Source organism: Schistocerca cancellata, chromosome 10, assembly GCF_023864275.1.
Source record: "Schistocerca cancellata isolate TAMUIC-IGC-003103 chromosome 10, iqSchCanc2.1, whole genome shotgun sequence".
Lineage (NCBI taxonomy): Eukaryota > Metazoa > Arthropoda > Insecta > Orthoptera > Acrididae > Schistocerca > Schistocerca cancellata.
In genome coordinates, this window is record NC_064635.1 from 116,947,899 (window position 1) to 116,969,708 (window position 21,810).

The 21,810-nt window shown below is 39.6% G+C and overlaps 1 protein-coding gene across 1 annotated transcript in view; it reads right to left on the reverse strand.

Moving 5' to 3' along the window:
- Positions 1–2,854: 2,854 nt before the first annotated feature.
- Positions 2,855–21,810, reverse strand: part of LOC126106773 (elongation factor 1-gamma) — a 64,380-nt gene continuing 45,424 nt past the window's right edge. The window contains exons 8-10 of the mRNA XM_049913150.1: positions 14,019–14,188; positions 5,422–5,546; positions 2,855–3,394 (exon numbers count right to left, since the gene is read on the reverse strand). Coding sequence (XP_049769107.1) covers positions 3,239–3,394; positions 5,422–5,546; positions 14,019–14,188 — 451 coding nt within the window. The 3' untranslated portion in view covers positions 2,855–3,238. The remainder of the gene's footprint in view (positions 3,395–5,421; positions 5,547–14,018; positions 14,189–21,810) is intronic.

A 21,810-nucleotide genomic window follows, 5' to 3' on the forward strand; every position in this document is an offset into this window, starting at 1 on the left:
GTGTAAGTAAAAAAAAAAAACAAGAAAGGTGAAAGGCTAGCTTTTTTTCCTCCACCCCGAGTTTCGACCACTGCATTTTCATACATTATCCAACGAAGCAAATACAAATTCCGTATTGTTCATCTTTGATTGTAGCACAATTTAAATGTACTACTAAAATCCGACTGGCAAGACTGTTTGGGATGTTTGTCAATATGGCCAACTCTACGTTCTGAATTTTTTCCTACCTGTGAGAATAGATGGTTGCTAATAGGAACCTGATGAAATGTGAATCACATGCAGTATTCTCTTCACCATAAGAATAATATGAATATAAACATTTTGCCATGTATTCTTTCGTGTTTGCTGCTATCTCATTTAAATCCTGTCTGCCTAATAAACTATGAAACTTGAGTGAGACAATAGCAAACGCGGAAGAATAGACGTATCGTGTCATGTTTATATTTGTATCACTATTAGGCATAAGAATAATACGGTCAGAAATGAAGCACGGCAACTGACTAGATTTTTAAATCTAAGATGACTAATTTCTGTGCAGAATTTGATGTGCTAAAGAAGCGGGCGCAAAGATTTTCAAACGGAGAAAAATTTTAGCCTAACTCTCGTTCAGAACATGTTGTATCATGCGCAGTCTATTATCTGGTTCTTGTTGATCATTATCAAAGAAAGCAGTAGTGTAAGTAACAACAAATAGCAGTCTCTTGCCATTGTTTCGCTAATGAGACGATTTCTCTCTCTTTTTTTAATTGTAAGCGGCGGTAGCATGCACAAAAGCAAGCCATGCCGTGAGTGGCCGTAAACACGCACTATCAGAATGCGACAAACAATGCATGGCACAGTACAGTAATGCATTTTCAGCTAGAGTGACTGACGTAAACACCGATAACAAAGCAAACTGCACTTATCAGATCAAAGTAAAATAAGCAATCGATTCAAACAGACGAAGCACGTGAAAAAGGAAGGGTACCCATATAAATACGGACGGAGAGCCTGACGCATAGCAATGACTACCTGGTAAAGCTTAACTGCTAAGCTTACGACTCTAACCAAACTACTGTAGCTGTATCATCATTCATTCGACCTACATTGTGTTTCATATTACAATGGACCAACTTTGTTTCGATTTGGAGGTGCGGCCTAAAACTTTTCTTTCCCCTTGAATTTCGAGTCTCAAATTTCAGGTGCGGCTTAGATTCGAGTAAATACGGTACTCTGCAGACTAGTTCACTATTATCACATGTGCCAGAAGATGAAAATGTGCACTTTAAACTCTGAACAGTTTAAACTAGCCAATAGTGTGGAATAAACAGTTTCTAATAAATTGACTGTCTGCAGAAAAGATTAATAGAAAGCCACATTTATTTAGCAAACCAAAAGAAATAACTTCATTGTTCTGCACTCTGGTATCCTCAACAGAAGAGTATTGTGTAGTTGAACAATGTACAACTTAATGAAGCCATGTGTATCGTTATTGGGTCAATACAACCTACTCCCGTATACTGGTTACCTACGTTACATCGTCACCTAATATCCGACTGCAGTGTGTGCTGCTATGAGAAGGTTATTGGTAATTCTGACCTTCCAATGTTGAACAACTTAATTACCTGTGGAGCAAAAAAAGAATAAGCTCAAGATATCCCACTCTTATCACAGCTAGAACTAAATGAAAAATGAATCCAAAGCCAACAACGAATGAAATTGTTAGCAACAGTAGTCCTCCACAATGCCTGAAAATTGTTTGACCTTTGACAGTGATGCAGAAACACTTCCAGTGCCTTTTCAATAAAATTAAAAACCAATTCAGATGTTTAGCACTTGTGCCCTTTTCCAATTGCGAGCTGCATCATTGATATTTATTTAAAATCAGTGGTGGTTATAAGCCAATGAAGTGAGTGAGTGCATAAGAGAGAGAGAGAGAGAGAGAGAGAGAGAGAGAGAGAGAGAGAGAGAGAGAGAGATCACCCCACATTTATTTACTCTGTCATTACAACCAGTGTCAACTATACATCAATTACAGCAGAAATAGCAACTAGGGCAATAAATGTGTGTATCAGAGGATGAATGAACAAATCTAAATAGGGATTCTGACAGGTTGTGACCTATACAACAGTACCATCCAAAACCAAAACTGCCTAATTTCCCTGGAACAAAGCATCACAAATGACCAGTTCCTAAAAAACATACATCAAGAACATCCCATCAAATCTACACACAAAAACGTAATTCCATCATCAAAGGCTGAATAATTTTCAGTTCACAGTTTAAATGTACCATGACAACTGAAGAGACCACTACTGTAGTAGTGTTCATCATTGAGTAATTAGTAACTAAAACCACTTCCCAGGTTCAGTACATACCTACACACTTTTCAACATGACAGCGGCAAATATCACAGAATGTAATATTCACACCGCTTTTAGAACCAAAGCAGTATCAGTTCTACAATGCAATTGTCACAAAACCTTCATATCAAAGCAAGTGATGTTGATTAATTTAAACAGTAAAGTCACAATATTACATTTAAGCAAAATGATAGTACAGTATCCAATGGTAAAAGTTATGATAACCAAGTTTAATTTGGTGTGAATATTCAATTTCTTTTATTTACAGACAAAGCAATGAGAAGAAGCTGCATTACATACCACCACAACAAAAACATGGGTGTATTAGAGTGGAACATGGGTGTATTAGAGTGGATACAGGACAGGCAGTTAAATGATTTTGGTATACAATGCACAGCTAACGACACACACACACACACACACACACACACACACACACACACACACACACACACACACACACACAAAATTCCTACCGTGTTCTGAACAACAGTTCCGAATTTTAGACATGGTTTCAATTCACAATCTTTATTAACATTCAGGGAAACAGGCAAGCAATAAAAATTTAAATAAAAAATGCACTCCCTCAAACAATACACGTAGTACACACAAAACTGTTTAATAAAACCAGCTTGTTACTATCACACACGCCAGTGGTGTTAAATGCTGCAAATGACCTTATAAAATGTTGGCTATTTTTCAAAATGGAGGCACACAATGTCACCAATCTCAAATTTCCCTCAACAATAAATAAAGATAACCAGATAAATTGCTTATGAACACTTCCAACATTTTATTACAAAAGTCATGTCTTTGCTACTGCTCACAGTACAAAGAAATTCTGGCAGTAAGCAAAACCCTCATCTCACTTTGAGTAAGTACAATAAATCTTGCATTTATTTGAAGATTTTCCCCTGGTTGAATTTGCGGCCCTGCTTGTCTGTGCCCGTCCACGAGAGGTACTGCTTCACCAGTGCCTTCGTTTCCTCCTTGCTGGGATCCAGTTTGGTCCACTGGTAGGACTCATAGTCAACCTGCCAGTCTGGACTCAGCTGGAACAATTTTGAACATTATCAGATTAACTCTAATTACCAGGAATGCATTAAGTCAACATCATTTGAGAAGAAAGGGCTGATGATATACAATGGCAGCACTTGTGACAAACACAGTTTTACCTATCATTCACACATTTAACTATCACACCCAGAGCAAAACATTCTTATTAATAATAGTTTTCCTGGGATCTGGACAATATTTAGAAACAGGTCATCCTGCAAGTTTAAGGAATGACTGCTCTGGCCTTGGCACACAAGAGCAACCTGTATAATTTCTCTCATGTTTGAACAATGTGAGGTAAGAAGCCTGGTTTAAAAACATGTTACCCCTTCATTTAATCCAGTAGAACCAGTTCAGCAATCCTAATTTTATTTCCAACTTTAATTGGGTAATATCTCTGGTCTTTCTCAGAAATGAAGGACGTGTCATTTAACAGTTACAGTATAGTCAGATCTTATATTCGAGTTTTTTTTTACCCCCCAACACAACTGAATCTTAATTTATCGAGATCACATGTGAGCACGTGTGGCATTATGAGACCACATACTATCCCAAACACTGTACCTATAATTCTACATTTTCAATAACAAAAAATTTAAACCATTGCTGAATTAGCCATTTTTCGGTTGTACATTTTCCCTGCTCAAAATTTGTGTTCTACTACAGTCCTCATTCTTAAGAGATAAACGTTTCCAACTATCTTTGCCTTTTAGATGTAATTCTTAAAACACAGACACCATTCTCAGATTTTTCTGATTCTCATAGTTTTCCAAGGAATACTTTCCCCATAGGATTTTTTAATGTCAAAAGTAATGGTCCAATAACACGATTAAATCTCTCCACAATACATTTAAGTTTCCCATGATCAATTTCATGTAACAGCACTATCCCTTGTGCACATTTAATCAGAACACAAGTTAACTTATTGAACAGCTATCTCTTTAATTTTGATTACTCCCTTGCTAGACACCAGCCCATTTTCTTTACTGCCTCATCACTCATCCAAAGTCTTTTTAATGTGTTTTCTTTCCCTCTAACTTTGCATTTTCCTCATGTGGACCAGTGAAAAATCTTTGCATTCATATTCACACACCATGAAAACTGACGGAAAGTATCACCTTGTATTGAACGCAACACACATATCTGAATATACAAAATAATTTGAATTGTTTCGTGTAAAACTGAACAGAAAAGTTATAACTAAAAGCCAACAGTTTCCTGAACTGCATATAAAAGCAGCGGCACACAAATCAGATGGTATGGCAGACAAGCTTAGTGACTTCAAGAACACAGATGTGGAGAATTTAAACTACAAGGAAAAAATAAATTAGCAGAACTGTGCAACTGTTTTAATAAATTTCACCGAAACACTAACTTTCCGTGTCTTCAAGAGAACTGTTTTCTTTAACTATCAGTCTAGCAAAAATAATCACCCCAAGGCCTCAACAAAATTACGAAGAGGGGTCTTAATTATGGACATCTGTCATTCACTACTGATTTACAGACCAATGTTTAAAAGGAACTGGACATGTAAATAAATTACTAGACAGATATAAACTTCAAAAAACATTGGCATATAAATTTCATCATTTGAATAAACATCTAACTTCAGCTCAATTACTGGCTTAAATTACCTTACTTGGTAAAAAACTATGATGAAGTATTTTACACCATCTACAAATGAAATTACAACAAAAATGTTTCAACTATTCAAATGTCATTAGACAAACCTTACTTTATATTAATGGTAAACATATGCAATACAAATTTGGCTTGTGTAACACATGGAAATTTATAAATATACAAATGAAATAATGTAGGTAGTATGTTTTTATACTAACTTTTTTGCACATAATGTATTCATTGAAAATACAACATAGATTATCAATAATCAGAATTGACTCTTCAGATACCCAAAACAAGTAATCAAAATATTTCATAAGAGGTGTCAGAATCAATTAATTGGGAATCATCATGAGAGTCCACAACTGTTCATTTCTTTTAATTTGAACAAAGTACTTACATCGAATGCCAAGTCCTGTCCTCTCCACACCCAGATTCCTGAAATAGAGCTGTCATTATCAGCACCAAACAGGCACATTGAGGCAAATGCATTCTTGCGCATTTTATCCAGACGCTGATACATGCCTGCAACAAGACATTAACAGCTTAGAAAAGCAGCAGAAACAATCTAATGTAATAAAATTAATCACCAAAATTCAGCTGTCATTGCTATACGATGAAAACTTTTGTAGTGACAACAAGAACACCAAAATAGGATACTGGGTTATAAAATAAGAAGCTTTTTCCAAATAATGCTGTGCAAAGAGAGCTGATTCATGGTGCTATACAAATTCTCTAACCAAGTTTGATGGGCTGTCTTTCACTGTAAAACTGAGCTAGTGGGAATCACTTCTACCGTTTTGGGGAATCAGGTTTGTCCCGTGTCAAGAGGTGGCAAATGCAAAAGGGTAGGGTTTATTAATCATAGGCAATTCAAATGTATGGCAAATAATGGTACCCCTTTGGGAAATGGCAGCAATGGACAGGAAGGAAAACCTGGGCCGTCAGTGTGTTTGCCTGGGGGTGTCATTCAACATGTTTAAGAGGCTACTCTGGCAGCCATTGAGGGAACAGGGTGCAACGAACTGTAGATTGTGGTGCACTTTTAACACACGATGCCTGTCTTCTGGCCTCCTAGGTCATACTTTGATCATTTCAGCAAATGACAGAGAGAAGTCTGAAGAGTGTTTCAATGAGGCTCACAATTTGCAGCACTGCCCCCACAACTGATCATGGCTCCATGCTTCTGATGTGAGAGGAAGGACTGAAAAAGAGAACTGACAATTCTGTGACAAGCTAGACTGCAACTTCCTGCTCTCATGCCATAGGGTTGAGAAGTCAAGGTCCCCCTAAATGGGTAAGGTGTGCACACAAGGTTTATTTATTAATTTTTTCCTTTTTTTAAGACCAGCCATCTCTCCATCAGTCTAGATTACGAACAGCTGTAGGAAAGCCAGACGTAAGTGTCAAGCTCGTAGGGCTCCCAGAAAGCAGTAAAGCTCATAATAGTAGCTACAGAAAGCTGGTTGAAACCCAAAACAGAGAGAATTTTCGGAAAAAGTAAGAGTTTATCAAAAAAACACTAGGCTAATAGAAAAATGGAGGTGTGTATTTGGCACAGCAACACACACACACACACACACACACACACACACACACACACACACACACGGGCGTAACATGGTGATTGGATCCTTCTCTATCTCAAACCAGACTCACCTCCTGATGTAACTGAAAACTTCAACTGTAAGCACAAATGGAGACTTCATTATCCAATCAATAATTAGGAAAATAGAGTTTTGTTAGTGTGGCAGCAACAAGACATCCTGGGAAACATTACGAAACAGTTTCTCTGAAAATTATGTAGAACAGATAGCTCCGAACCGCACTTATGACAAAACATATTACATTTAATGGGGGAAAAGCAGGCCTGACCTCTGAAGATGTCCATATTGAAACTGGTGTTTGACCACGAACACAGGTCTGGCAACAACGATTACCAAAGTACAAAGACAACTAAAAGTAGAATGACCCCCTGATTTCCCAGTTAAAAAAGTACTTTTTGCCTACATGAAAGTACACTACTTCTGAGGTGAAAAATACATTTTTCCATGATAAGTGACAGTATACTTCCTCTCGGAGCTGTAACAATATCAGTGCTGTGAATGGTAAAGATTTCATATACCAGCATATAACTTCCCTGCACTTCAAGTAACAAAAAACTGGGCAAAAAAGTTTAGGAAAGATCTTTGATGTGTAGCAACATATACACTGCATATTTTCGTATTATGAATGTGTAGGATTGTAATTCCACCAAACACTGCACATTAGTTTCCAAAGCATGAAGTCAAGATTGAAATCGTCGGTAAAGCAGATGCCAGACAGATTAATTGGAAGAATCCTAAGGAAATGCAATCCGAAAACAAAGGAAGTAGGTTACAGTACGCTTGTTCGCCCACTGCTTGAATACTGCTCAGCAGTGTGGGATCCGTACCAGATAGGGTTGATAGAAGATATAGAGAAGATCCAACGGAGAGCAGCGCGCTTCGTTACAGTATCATTTAGTAATCACGAAAGCGTTATGGAGATGATAGATAAACTCCGCAGGAGAGACGCTCAGTAGCTCGGTACGGGCTTTTGTTAAAGTTTCGAGAACATACCTTCACCGAAGAGTCGAGCAGTATATTGCTCCCTCCTACGTATATCTCATGAAGAGACCATGAGGATAAAATCAGAGAGATTAGAGCCCACACAGAGGCATACTGACAATACTTCTTTCCACGAACAATACGAGACTGGAATAGAAGGGTGAACCGATAGAGGTACTCAAGGTACCCTCCGCCGCACACCGTCAGGTGGTTTGCGGAGTATGGATGTAGATGTGCTTTTGCAAGCCAATCATAGCTCATCACATGATCTCGCCAGCCACTGATAGCTAGCCAATGACAGCAGATATTCTAAGTGCGGGACATGATGATGTCCGCTAATAGCAACATCAGTGCTAAGTAGAGTGAACACACAAATAGAAAAAGATGATGGTTTAAATTAATGTAATACTGTAGCTACAAGAAAAGCCAAGTTTCACATATAATACAGGTCTTTTTGTGTGTGGTACACTAAGATAAATCACACAAATGTGCCAATAGAATTTTAAATAATGACTGTCTGGTTTTCTAGGCTCAAAATTCTTCTAAGTGGCTGGTCCTCAATGTGTGTATTTTTAAATGAGAGTCAAACTCTCTGCAATTTAAAAAATTCATTCCACATTCTCACACACCATAATTCACCTTGTGTAAAAGGAAATATACTTTGAAAGTAATGCTTTTCAAAGCACCATTCACAATATTTTCCTGCAACCTGTTTGAAATAGGTTTGTTTCAGCAGGTGTCGTCAGAGGGTGCCAGTAAACAGCTAAAATAGCATAGGAAGCTGATATGTTCATATATTCACAATGAAGTAGGCCCAAACTGATGTTAAATTTTTCAGTACACTATTATCCAATGTTTAGTTCTTTGTGGCATAATGCCATGTGCCAGAACATGAAAATGTGCACTTTACACTCTGAACAGTTTAAACTAGCCAGTAGTGTGGAATAAACAGTGTTTCTAATAAATTGACTGCCCCTGCAGAAAAGGTTAATAGAAAGCCACATTTATTTAGCAAACAGACAGAAATAACTACATTGTTCTAGAAGGCGATTAATGGTTGACTGCCAAATATGTGGAAATGTAATGAAATCAGGAAATAAACTAATAAAATATTTTAAGCCTTCTGAAATTATATGAACATATTTTAATTAATTTCACAGCTCCCAGCCACAAAAATCTACTTTGTTTTCATTTGACATGAACTGTGAACAAGAAGAAAACTGCAATAACAAACATGGCTCACATGGAGACTAACCCCCCCCCCCCCCCTATTACAACCCAGACTGCTGCTCTGCACACAAGCAAATCTGGCATGCCTGAAAATTTTTCCAGGTAGCAACTGGCTGCTTGTTAATACTTAGGCGCCAACGCCCGTAAAAATACGAGCATGCGCGACCTGCCCGAAAGCCCGGCACCCGTAATTTTACGGGCGCGTGTTATCGTTCTTCCCCTTCTTTCCTTTGTGTGTTCTTACGGCTCCCGCTTGTCTGGAAGGCGCTGCATGGACTGTAGTTCGAGTATTGGTCACTAGATAGTGCGGGCATGCTGTGGAAGGGTGTGCTTCCCTTTTTATTTGTCGGGTTTTGTAAGCAGCGATTTTGTCCCGCGCGTCTCAGTAGCGTCAACATGGCGAAGCATGGCTTGACGGACGAAGAAATTGCTCGCGAGTTATATCGTTACTTAAAAGCAATTGACGTTGATTTGTCAGAGGAAGATATTGTAGATGACTCTGATGATGATGTGGACTATGTTCAAGAAGAAGTTTCTGGCAGTTCAGGTAAAGAGTTCTGACAAAAAAACATTACAATTTTTGTTCAGATTTTCACTGAAAAAACTGAGTACGTAATTATGATTTTCTTTGCAAATACTACTCTTCTGATAGACTCAGAAGAGGAGAGCAGGTGTCCAAGCACTTGAGCAGCAAGCAATCCCGTCGATATTGTGCCTGAAGAACGAGTGAGACTAACAGCAAGGGGGAAGCCGAGACGTGCGCGCCACACCGATTCTGAGGAAGGCTGGACGATTACTGATTGTGCACCAGATATCTATCTACTCTCAGGACAATTTGGAATATGCAATGTTGTCAGTTTAGACCAGAACAGTGCACCTCTAGAATTTTTTTTTCATATTTCCTGAGAGACAGTATGATGAAACATATAAAGGAACAAACTAATCTGTATGCTCAACAATGCATCAGGAAATTACGAAGCACAAATTTCCTTTCACCCACCTGCTCATTATCAAGGTGGAAAGGAGTTACACTTATGGAAATAAGGAAGTTTCTGGCAAAGTGTGGCGAAAAGACAGAAGCTACCAGGGTAGTGAATGTAAAGTAGCGTTGTGCAAAATGCCGCGCTTCAAAATTTACCACACAAAAAGCAAAATTGGATCCAAAAATAGTTACAGGAGGTTACTATAGATGAGACATACTGTATCCATCATAATTACAATTTTTGTGTAAAATTAAAAAAAATTTCTTCTAGAAAATACAGTGAATATACCTTTGACCAATTTTTCCTTTTTTCAAAAACAATGTTATAATAATAACGCTTGTCAAAAATATGTATTAATTCAAGAGAAAGGTATTATATATGACTTTAAACAAGAAAGTCTAGGTTTTTCAATAAGAGTAATTTTATTGCTATAACTGAAAGCTTTCATGAGTTGTTGTATAAAGTACATTAAAATCAGCCAGTCTTTATGGTAGACACCCGCGCGCAACGGTTCAGGACCCAAAGTGTTAATACTGCTGATACAACTAACAGTCCCACTTCAAGCAGCCAGAAGCCCAAATGCAACAACTGCTGACAACTGCTTAAATGAACTTAATGCAAACAGTTATGCTGTAACACTCATTAACAGCAGTTTATTGTTATGAGGTATTCCAGAGTGTTCGTCCTAAAGCCTTTCATCAGTTCTTACCAGTCAATATTACAAAAATTTAACTGAAGACTAAACACAGAGAAACTATAGCTCAAGTTTGAAAGAATTGACTATGTATTGGATAAATATGTACCCGGTGGAACAGTTAATAAAGGAAGAGACCCTTCATGATATACAGTCAGTGTAAAGAAACAGACTACTCCATAATAGATACAGAATGAATCAGTGCTAGCGAGAGGTGCTGAATCAAATGTGTTTGGCTGTAAAGAGAGCAATGCACGAAGCCTTCAATGACTACCATAGAAGAATATTATCAAATGATCTTTCATGTAACTCAAAGGAATTCTGGTCGTAGGTAAAGGCTGTTAGTTGCACTATAGTTAGTGTCCAGTCACTCGCAGATAAGACAGGAGACCACTGAAGGTACCAAAGCAGCAAAGGCTGTAATGCTTAACTGTTTTTAAATAATCCTTTAGAAAGGAAAATCCAGGAAAATCACCCCAATTTAATCCTTGTACCACTGAAAAGACGAGTGAAATTGGTGTAGTGACAGTGGTGTTGAGAAACAGCTGAAGTAGTTAAAATTGAACAAAGCTCCAGGGCTTGATGGACCTGTATTAGATTCTATACTGAACCTCAGCCAAGTTGGCCCCTCTTAACTATAATCTACTGTAGATCCCTTGAACAAATACCAGCATCCAACAGCTGGAAGAAAGCACAGGTCACATCCATTTACAAGAACGATAGCAGCAGTGGTCCACAGAACTACTGTCCAGTATCCTTGACATTTTTTTCTAGAACACTGCAACATTTTCTGAGCTCAAACATTAATGAGGTATTTTGAACAGAATGAGATGCTCCATGCCAATCCACACAGATTCTGAAAATATCAATCTTGCGACTCACTGAAACCTTTGGATCAAGACAGTCAAGTAGACGCAGTATTCCTCGATTTCCAAAAAGCATTTGAGCCAGTACTACATCTATGCTTATAGTCAAGGTACTATCTTAGGGAGTATCAAGTGAAACTTGTGATCAGATTAAGGATTTTTTTGTTGGGGAGGACACACCAGATTATCTTGGATGGAGAATCATCATCAGGTGTAGCAGTAACCTTGGGTGTGCCCCAGGGAAGTGTGCTGGGACCCTTGCTGTTCATGTCACATGTGAATGAACCTGCAGAATACTTCAACAGTAGCCTCTCAGATTTTTTACAGATCCAATTATCTGTAGTGAAGCACTGTTAAAAGAAGCTGTATACATAGTCAATCTTGATAAGACTTCAAAGTGGCACAAAGATTTTAAACTTATTTCAAATACTGAGAAATTGAACTGTGCACACTGTAAAATGGGAAAACGTCGTATCTATGACTATAATACCAATAAGTCACACAGCTGGAATCTGCCAACTCATACAAATACCTAGGTGTAACATTTTGGGGTGATAAGACATGGAAAAATCACATACTCAGTTGTGGGTAGAGCAGGTGGTAAACTGGTTCCTTTGTAGACTACTGATGAAATTAGTGAGCCTACAAAGGAGATTGCTTGCAAATCATTCACGTGACCTATCCTTGAATACCGCTGTGTGTGTGTGTGTGTGTGTGTGTGTGTGTGTGTGTGTGTGTGTGTGTGTGTGTGTGTGTGTGCGCGCGCGCGCGCGCACGTATAACCTGTACCGAATTGGACAATGGGGGACATTGAAGATCTACAGAGCAGGACAGCACAAATACTCACAGAAGCTGAAGAAACTTAACTGAAAGACTCTTGAAGAGAGACTAACTAATCTGAGAAAGTCTACTTCCAAAGTTTCAAAATCAGCTTTAAATGATGATTCGAGGAATATACTACAACTCCCAGCCCCCTATCACTCACATAAGGATCATGAGGGCAAGATTAGATTAATTACAGCACACACAGAAGCATTTACAGAATTGTTCTTCCTGCTCTAAATATGTTAATGGAACAAAAAAAAAAACCTTAATAACTGGTACAACGGGATGTACATTCTGCCATGCAGTTCACAGAGTATAGATGCAGAAATGAATGTACAACAAGACAGTTAACCTCTCTATTAAACTTTGTCATGACATCTCTCTCTCTCCTGAAATCTGAAGTTTTGTCAAGGCAGAAGGTGAACAAATAACCCCACTTCACCTACATCGAAAATGTTAAGTACACCTATACCTTTCTATAGTTGCTGGAAGTTGTTTCTCCATTAGCGAAGAACATATTTATACCCTAAATTTTGTCTGTTCTTCAACCGTTAGATCCAAACAATGGATGCTTTGAAATATGCGAGTCCCAACCTTTTTACCAAATATGTTGCTTTAGCATGAACCACAGTACCATCAACTGGAATATTCGAAACACTAGACTGGTTTATTCACTTTAGTAACACATTTTGCAGTCCTGTAAACTGACCGCCATGCGCTTATTTTCCTTTGCACTTTCCTTCTTCCACATGTGCTCCTTTGATTATTTTTCATCTGCTCACTAATGCTGCTAGAGAAAAGTTCAGTCTTCATGAAATTTCAATGTGATTCATGTGTGAATTTTTGTATACTTCTTGGATAATATTACACTTTTTGTGGTTCGTTAATTGTGTTCATTTTTCCTTATTTTGTATGTATTTTATTCTCCGAGAAATTATCTTTGTAAGACAGGAAATTGAGAATTTACTGACTATTAAACTGTTAAGACAATATTATTAATAAATAATGCTACAGCCTAAAATTACTCTAAAACGTGAACTGGCTCTTCAGAATCCAAATATGTAAACACGGATTTTCATAAGAGGTGTCAGAAATCAATGTTTTGGAAATCATCATGAGTATGCACAGATCAACGATTTAGATTCACAGCCTAATAATCAAATCATAACTAGCTGCCAAGGACTTTTATGGTACTTTTTATCCTCTAGCCTCACTAAAGCAAGCAGTTTGAACTTGCAGGAAAGCAACTCTTCGGCAGATTCTCTGAATAGATCAAATGGTATCTCATCATAAGGACAAATGAACAGGCCATAAGACGATGAAACCAGTCATTTTATTTGTGAGACCTGAAGATGGGAAGTGTGTTTCTGAATTGGTCTGAGGAAGGCTGAAAAAGAGCTTAAAATCTTCAGCAATCTAATGTATTCAACACCAACTAGCAACCTTTGTGTGTGTGTGTGTGTGTGTGTGTGTGTGTGTGTGTGTGTGTGTGTGTGTGTGTTGGAAATTTTATGCTCTAGCATATCTTCATGAAGAAAGTATTTTAAGTCTTTCTGTCACACTGCTTTTCCTTAAAAAAGTGAAAGAGAATTTCAAAATGTGAAGCAACACTGTATTGCTATTGCACATAAGGTGTGCAATGTGACTTTGAATTGCTTTACCTTGCTCTCCCTTCCGTTGGTTACAAGTCAAGTGACAGATACACTTGCTTGCCTTTAAAAAAAGGGATTACAAAAGATTCACTTCACACAAATGCTTGTAGATTTGGGATGCACACAACATTAGTTTCAGCAAAATGGTTGATGCCTTACCTGATATAAGGTTGCAGCTCATGAAAACCTTCTGCAACTCATCATTATATTTATATTCACCAAGCCAGATTGAGTAATGCTCTGGATCAAACTTCTCCCAAAAATAAGGAATGGATTTACTCTCATCTTCGTTGGAATAGAAACGCTTGAAATCATCCATGTTGAATGTCCTGTAAAATTGAAACTACTTTCAATAAAGTAATTGCACTCCAAACCAGTTTGCAAAAATCTGGAGAAGATTATTACAGTGCTAAGTTTAAAATTCTCTGATATAGTGAGCAGTTAGTCAGCAAACATACAGTGGAACAAAAGTTGAGCACTCAGTCTCAAACCATAGAACTACGTGTGACTTAAGACTACATGACCAATTTGAAGCCTAACTAAACATCCAACAACACCAAATTTAAAGGGGTCCGAGCACAATTCACCTAACATTGAGCTTCCACGATGACCAAACTTTGAAACAGCTACAGCACGCACAGAAAATAATTAAATTCACTGCCCGTTTACAGGATGTGTCCTAGTGATGCATCACAATTTTTTGGTTTGACTTTTTGGAGAGGGTTGAGACCCTCAGCTTTACAGCATAAGGTCACTTAATTGCCTCTGTGCTCTCCGAGGGTTAGGATGGCTTCTTCCGTCAATCTGTACGTAGTGGTCGCATCAAAGATATGATGGAGAAATCTTTCGAGCAATGCTATGCAATACTTTAGGTCGCCGACAAGACCTGCACGGGACACCAGTCAACATCGCGAATGACTGATCGTGTGAACCAGTTACTGAATTCAACCTGTCAAATGAGTGCTCGCTTGACGTCGGAAATATTTTAGAGTTGCTGAAGGCTGAGGTAATGAGAGTGGCTTGGCCACGTGGAAAACTTTTGCAAAAGCTTGTGCCCAGACTTTTGGCCAATGTGCAAAAGCAACAAGTGGAAGTGTCTGAAGAAGTTTTTTTTGGGTCATCAGTCTACTGACTGGTTTTATGCGGCCCACCACAAATTCCTTTCCTGTGCTAACCTCTTCATCTCAGAGTAGCACTTGCAACCTACATCCTCACTTATTTGCTTGGCGTATTCCAATCTATGTCTTCCTCTACAGTTTTTGCCCTCTACAGCTCCCTGTAGTACCATGGAAGTCATTCCCTCATGTCTTAGCAGATGTCCTATCATCCTGTCCCTTCTCCTTATCAGTGTTTTCCACATATTCCTTTCCTCTCCGATTCTGCTTAGAACCTCCTCATTCCTTACCTTATCAGTCCACCTAATTTTCAACATTCGTCTATAGCACCACATCTCAAATGCTTCGATTCTCTTCTGTTGCGGTTTTCCCATAGTCCATGTTTCACTACCATACAATGCTGTACTCCAGACGTACATCCTCAAATTTCTTCCTCAAATGAAGGCTGGTATTTGATATTAGTAGACTTCTCTTGGCCAGAAATGCCTTTTTTGCCATAGCGAGTCTGCTTTTGATGTCCTCTTTGCTCCGTCCGTCATTGGTTATTTTACTGCCTAGGTAGCAGAATTCCTTAACTTCATTGACTTCGCCACCATCAATCCCGATGTTAAGTTTCTCGCTGTTCTCATTTCTACTACTTCTCGTTACCTTCGTCTTTCTCCGATTTACTGTCAAACCATACTGTGTACTCATTAGACTGTTCATTCCGTTCAGCAGATAATTTAATTCTTCTTCACTTTCACTCAGGATAGCAATGTCATTAGCGAATCGTATCATTGATATCCTTTTCACCTTGTATTTTAATTCCACTCCTGAACCTTTCTTTCATTTCCATCATTGCTTCCTCGATGTACAGATTGAAAAGTAGGGGCGAAAGGCTACAGCCTTGTCTTAAACCCTTCTTAATACGACCACTCTTATTATTCCCTCTTGGTTGTTGTACATATTGTATATGACCCGTCTCTCCCTATAGCTTACCCCTACTTTTTTCAGAATCTCGAACAGCTTGCACCATTTTATATTGTCGAACGTTTTTCCAGGTCGACAAATCCTATGAAAGTGTCTTGATTTTTCTTTAGCCTTGCTTCCATTATTAGCCGTAACGTCAGAATTGCCTCTCTCGTCCATTTACTTTTCCTAAAGCCAAACTGATCGTCACCTAGCACATTCTCAATTTTCTTTTCCATTCTTCTGTATATTATTCTTGTAAGCAGCTTCGATGCATGAGCTGTTAAGCTGATTGTGTCATAGTTCTCACACTTGTCAGATCTTGCCGTCTTCGGAATTGTGTGGATGATGCTTTTCCGAAAGTCAGATGGTATATTGCCAGACTCATATATTCTACACACCAACGTGAATAGTCGTTTTGTTGCCACTTCCCCCAATGATTTTAGAAATTCTGATGGAATGTCATCTATACCTTCTGCCTTATTTGACCGTAAGTCCTCCAAAGCTCTTTTGAATTCCGATTCTAATACTGGATCCCCATCTCTTCTAAATCGACTCCTGTTTCTTCTTCTATCACATCAGACAAATCTTCACCCTCATAGAGGCTTTCAATGTATTCTTTCCACCTATCTGCTCTTCCTCTCCATTTAACAGTGGAATTCCTGCTGCACTCTTTAATGTTACCACCGTTGCTTTTAATGCCACCAAAGATTGTTTTGACTTTCCTGTATGCTGAGTCTGTCCTTCCAACAATCATATCTTTTTCGATGTCTTCACATTTTTCCTGCAGCTATTTCGTCTTGGCTTCCCTGCACGTCCTATTTATTTCATTCCTCAGCAACTTTTATTTCTGATTTTCCCAGAACATGTTTGTACTTCCTCCTTTCATCAATCAACTGAAGTATTTCTTCTGTTACCCATGGTTTCTTCGCAGCTACCTTCTTTGTACCTGTGTTTTCCTTCCCAACTTCTGTGATGGCCCTTTTTAGAGATGTCTATTCCACTTCAACTGTACTGCCTACTGCGCTATTCCTTATTGCTGTATCTATAGCGTTAGAGAACTTCAAACGTATCTCGTCATTCCTTAGTACTTCCGTATCCCACTTCTTTGCGTATTGATTCTTCCTGACTAATGTCTTGAACTTCAGCCTACTCTTCATCACTACTATATTGTGATCTGAGTCTATATCTGCTCCTGGGTACGCCTTACAATCCAGTATCTGATTTCAGAATCTCTGCCTGACCATGATGTAATCTAATTGAAATCTTCCCGTATCTCCCGGCCTTTTCCAAGTATACCACCTCCTCTTTTGATTCTTGAACAGGGTATTCGCTATTACTAGCTGAAACTTGTTACAGAACTCAATTAGTCTTTCTCCTCTTTCATTCCTTGTCCCAAGCCCATATTCTCCTGTAACCTTTTCTTCTACTCCTTCCCCTACAACTGCATTCCAGTCGCCCATGACTATTAGATTTTCGTCCCCCTTTACATACTGCATTACCCTTTCAATATCCTCATACTTTCCCTATCTGTTTATCTTCAGCTTGCGACATCAGCATGTATACCTTAACTATCTATGTCGGTGTTGGTCTGCTGTCGATTCTGATTAGAACAACCCGGTCACTGAACTGTTCACAGTAACACACCCTCTGCCCTACCTTCCTATTCATAACAAATCTTACACCTGTTATATCATTTTCTGCTGCTGTTGATATTACCCGATACTCATCTGACCAGAAATCCTTGTCTTCCTTCCACTTCACTTCACTGACCCCTACTATATCTAGATTGAGCCTTTGCATTTCCCTTTTCAGATTTTCTAGTTTCCCTACCACGTTCAAGCTACTGACATTCCACGCCCCGCCTCTTAGAACGTTATCCTTTCGTTGATTATTCGATCTTTTTCTCATGGTAACCTCCCCCTTGGCAGTCCCCTCCCGGAGATCCGAATGGGGGACTATTCCGGAATTGTTTGCCAATGGAGAGATCATCATGACACTTCTTCAATTACAGGCCACATGTCCTGTGGATACACGTTACGTGTCTTTAACGCAGTGGTTTCCATTGCCTTCTGCATCCTCATGTCGTTAATCTTTGATGATTCTTCCGCCTTTAGGGGCAATTTCCCACCCCTAGGACAAGAGAGTGCCCTGAACCTCTATCCGCTCCTCTCCTCTCTTTGACAAGGCTGTTGGCAGAATGAGGCTGACTTCTTATGCCGGAAGTCTTCGGCCGCCAATGCTGATTATTTATCAAAATTTAGGCAGCGGCGGGGATCGAACCCGGGACCGAAGACGTTTTGATTATGAATCAAAGACGCTACCCCTAGACCATGGGTACTTAAGAATTACTAAATAAGATTCCAATTTCCTGTACAATGTGATCACTGTGGATGAGTCATGGGTCTTTCAGTACGACCCCTAACCAAAGGGGCAGAGTGTGAAATGGCACATGAACCACAAGTGGCCAGACCACCAGAGCTGAATTATACAAAGCACTGCTCCAAAGACAATCACTGGGTCATCTGTGTCCAAAGGGAGTTCTGTGAACCAAGGGAACAGCACCATGTCAATGCACCAGCACTTGGCGCCTTTGTTGTCACAGCCTTGACCTGGCCTCAAGAGACTTTTTTGTTTCCTCAGCTGAAAGCAGACCTCAAAGGAAAGCATCTTGAGTCTGTGGTTGGTTGGTTTGTGGGATTAAAGGGACCAGACTGCGACAGTCATCGGTCCCTTTTTCCAAAACACCCACACAGAAGAAAAACGACAATGGAAAAGACAACAAACGACACAGGACAAGAAAGACAGAGACCAGACAAAAGGAATTAAAACCACAGTGGTTGGCCGACCATAGAGACAAAAAAAGGAAAAGCCAACCACCGAGAAACATCTTAAAAACTCAAGACTAAAATTGTAGGCCTAAAGCCAGAATCATTACATAAAGGACAGACTTAGATTAAGTGATAAAAGCTCCCTGCCCGAATAAAACGCAAAACTAAGCTTGCCATAGCAGTGTCATCTTGTAAAAGGGCAGGGAGCGTATCAGGCAGCGCAAACGTCTGCCTGAGCACACTTAAAAGTGGACAGGCCAACAAAATGTGGACCACCGTCAAAGCTGACCCGCATCGACAGAGGCGGGTACTCATGCCACAGTAAATGGCTGTGTGTCAAGAGGGTGTGGCCAACAAAGGATTACTGAGTCCTTGCGAGTGGCACGCAGGGATGACCGCAACACATCCGTTGTCTCCTTGATATGACGGAGTTAGTTTGGTGTGGTGTGGTGTGGTCAGGTTACGCCATTCAGTGTCCCTAAGTTCGAAAACTTTGCGACGTAAGAGTGCTCGCAAATCAGGCACCGGGAGGCCTATGCCCAGATATGATTTACTGGTGGCCTGTTTCGCCAGGCGGTCAACATTTTCATTGCCGGGTATCCCAACATGGCCTGGGGTCCACACAAAGACCACAGAGCGGCCGCAACGAGCAGAAGTATGCAGGGACTTCTGGATAGCCATCACCAAACGAGAACGAGGGAAACATTGGTCGATAGCTCGTAAACCGCTCAGTGAGTCTCTACAGATAACGAAGGACTCACCTGAGCAGGAGCGGATATACTCTAAAGGCCGGTTCCCACTAGGGCTACCGCGCGTCAAAATCACGCGTCAGCGGCGTGGTTGCCATGGAAACGGCGTCAGCTGCACGGCGCGGCGGGCTCTGCGTCGCGGTTTGACCATGTCGAACCGCTTCCGCTGCCGCGTGACGCGCCCCAGGTGCGCGCCGCCAATCACAGAACGCGCTGAGCGTGACGTCAGGTACGCAACCCCAGGCCACAAGAACTTTCGCCGAACCGCTGGCGCGGACGCGGCGGCAGCTATGAAATACTAATCATCCGATTCCAAGGAAACTATTCGGTAGAAAAATTTGATTCTTGGGCATGTTACAGCCTGATATCTTCTCTCGATAAAGGACCGAATTTCTTTTCGTTATTCGTCGTGGTTACTTGCTGTATCGCATTTACGTAAACCTTTACACGAAATTTTAATGAGTTTGCAGAGGTAAAAACGCATTGCGTGGACTTTGCGTACAGTTCATTTTAGGTCATACATTATTGCGTATGAAATTTAGTCAACATATCGAAATTGTTTTTAAAGCTGAGAGCAGATCGATAGCTATCACCGTTCTCGAGATATTGGCTGATATGTCGGCGGACGGGCTGTGCCGTGACCGCGCGCGGGTTGCTCGCGACGCGACCGGTACTTCGTCCTGCTCGTCGTAAACCATGTGGTTGTATCAACCGCAAATTTCGTAAACGGTTCAAGAAATCGAAACGTGTTTTTTGCAAACGATAACTTGTGAAAAGTCATGTATTTCGTCGCATGATAAATATCCTAAATCTGTTTATCTACCGAGATATGAAAGTAACTACAGTTTTTCAGAAGGGATAGATGAATTTTTTAAACAGTATTTAATAGCATGTGGAATGAGAAGTTAAACCGAAACTAATTTGCTGGTATGTCATAAGATGTAATTTACTAAATATCTACATCTATTGATTATTTCCTTTGGTAAGTAACAAACTTTTTTTTCTTTATCCAGTGTAATTTACTGATTCAAGACGCGTTTCGCCTTTTACTTTAAGGCATCTTTGGTGGAATCTAGAATGATCCAGTTTCGTTTTGATATGTGATACTTGCAGATTACAAAACAGTTCACATCTTTTTTTACCTGCACGACTGATTACTTCCAGTGAATCGAGTTTTTGGCGGACATATACGTTTCCCCTCACCTGGCCACATGCTGGAGGTTGAACTAAAACTTAGATTATGGAACATAAGCACATTTTCATGTTCGCTCTTTTTTCTTCTGTCACTAGCAGTAGACGTTTTACCGAAAACTCTGATTTGAAGTCGTAACTACAGTGTGTTCACCTCATGTCCGTTCCTGTCTGGTTTGTTTGTGTACATGTTGCCAACCTGCAGAATTATATGCTGAAAACTAATGTTCGTTTATTTTTGTTCTCCTTATATCTGTATGTGTGTGTGGCTAGCCAGTGATAGTTATAGAAAGTTGAAAGTGAATCCAGTAGTTGTCAGACAGTGGTTGAAAGATTTGGTGTTCAGCCGATTTCAGTTTTGGTTTAAATGTTTTGTGGAGGAGTGCATGGAAGAGTAAATTCACTGCTTACATTAATAGATAAAATAGTAGAATAGTATTTCAACAGATGATTATTATCAGAATAGTATCACCCAACCCCTTTGTCCTCACTCTTTGACGCCCCATAATACGTCCTGTCAACTGACCCCTATTGTTGTCAAAGTTGTGCCGTAATTTCCTCTTTCTCCTCTATTTAATTCCGTACCTCTTCTTTAGTCACACGATCCTCGTATCTAATGTTCAGCATTCTTATGAATCACCACGTTTTGAAAGCGTCCATTGTCTTCTTGACAGAACAGTTCATCGTCCACGTTTCACTTACATACAAGGCTGCACTCCACACAAATACCTTTGTAAAATAGTATCCAACCATTAGAATTTATATTCGGCGTGAACAAATTTTCTTTTTCAGAACGCTTTTCTTGCTATTGACAGTCTTCAGTCAGGTTTGCGTCTGCACCAGGAAATGTCTTACAATTTAAAATCTGGTTTCGAAAACTGTTCCAAATATGTATTATTCTTTCGTGATTCTTAAGCAAGGTGCTGGCGATGATCACATTATGCTCTGTGGGAAATTCTATCAGGTGGCTTCCACTTTCATCCCTTCCACCTAGCCTTTGTGTTCTTACTGTTTTCGTGTACCTGCTACCGTATCACATTTTAAATTTTTGTCTCGCTTAACTATCTGAATAATCTCTTTTGTCGTACATTGTTTCAATGTGTTAGGAGATAGTGAA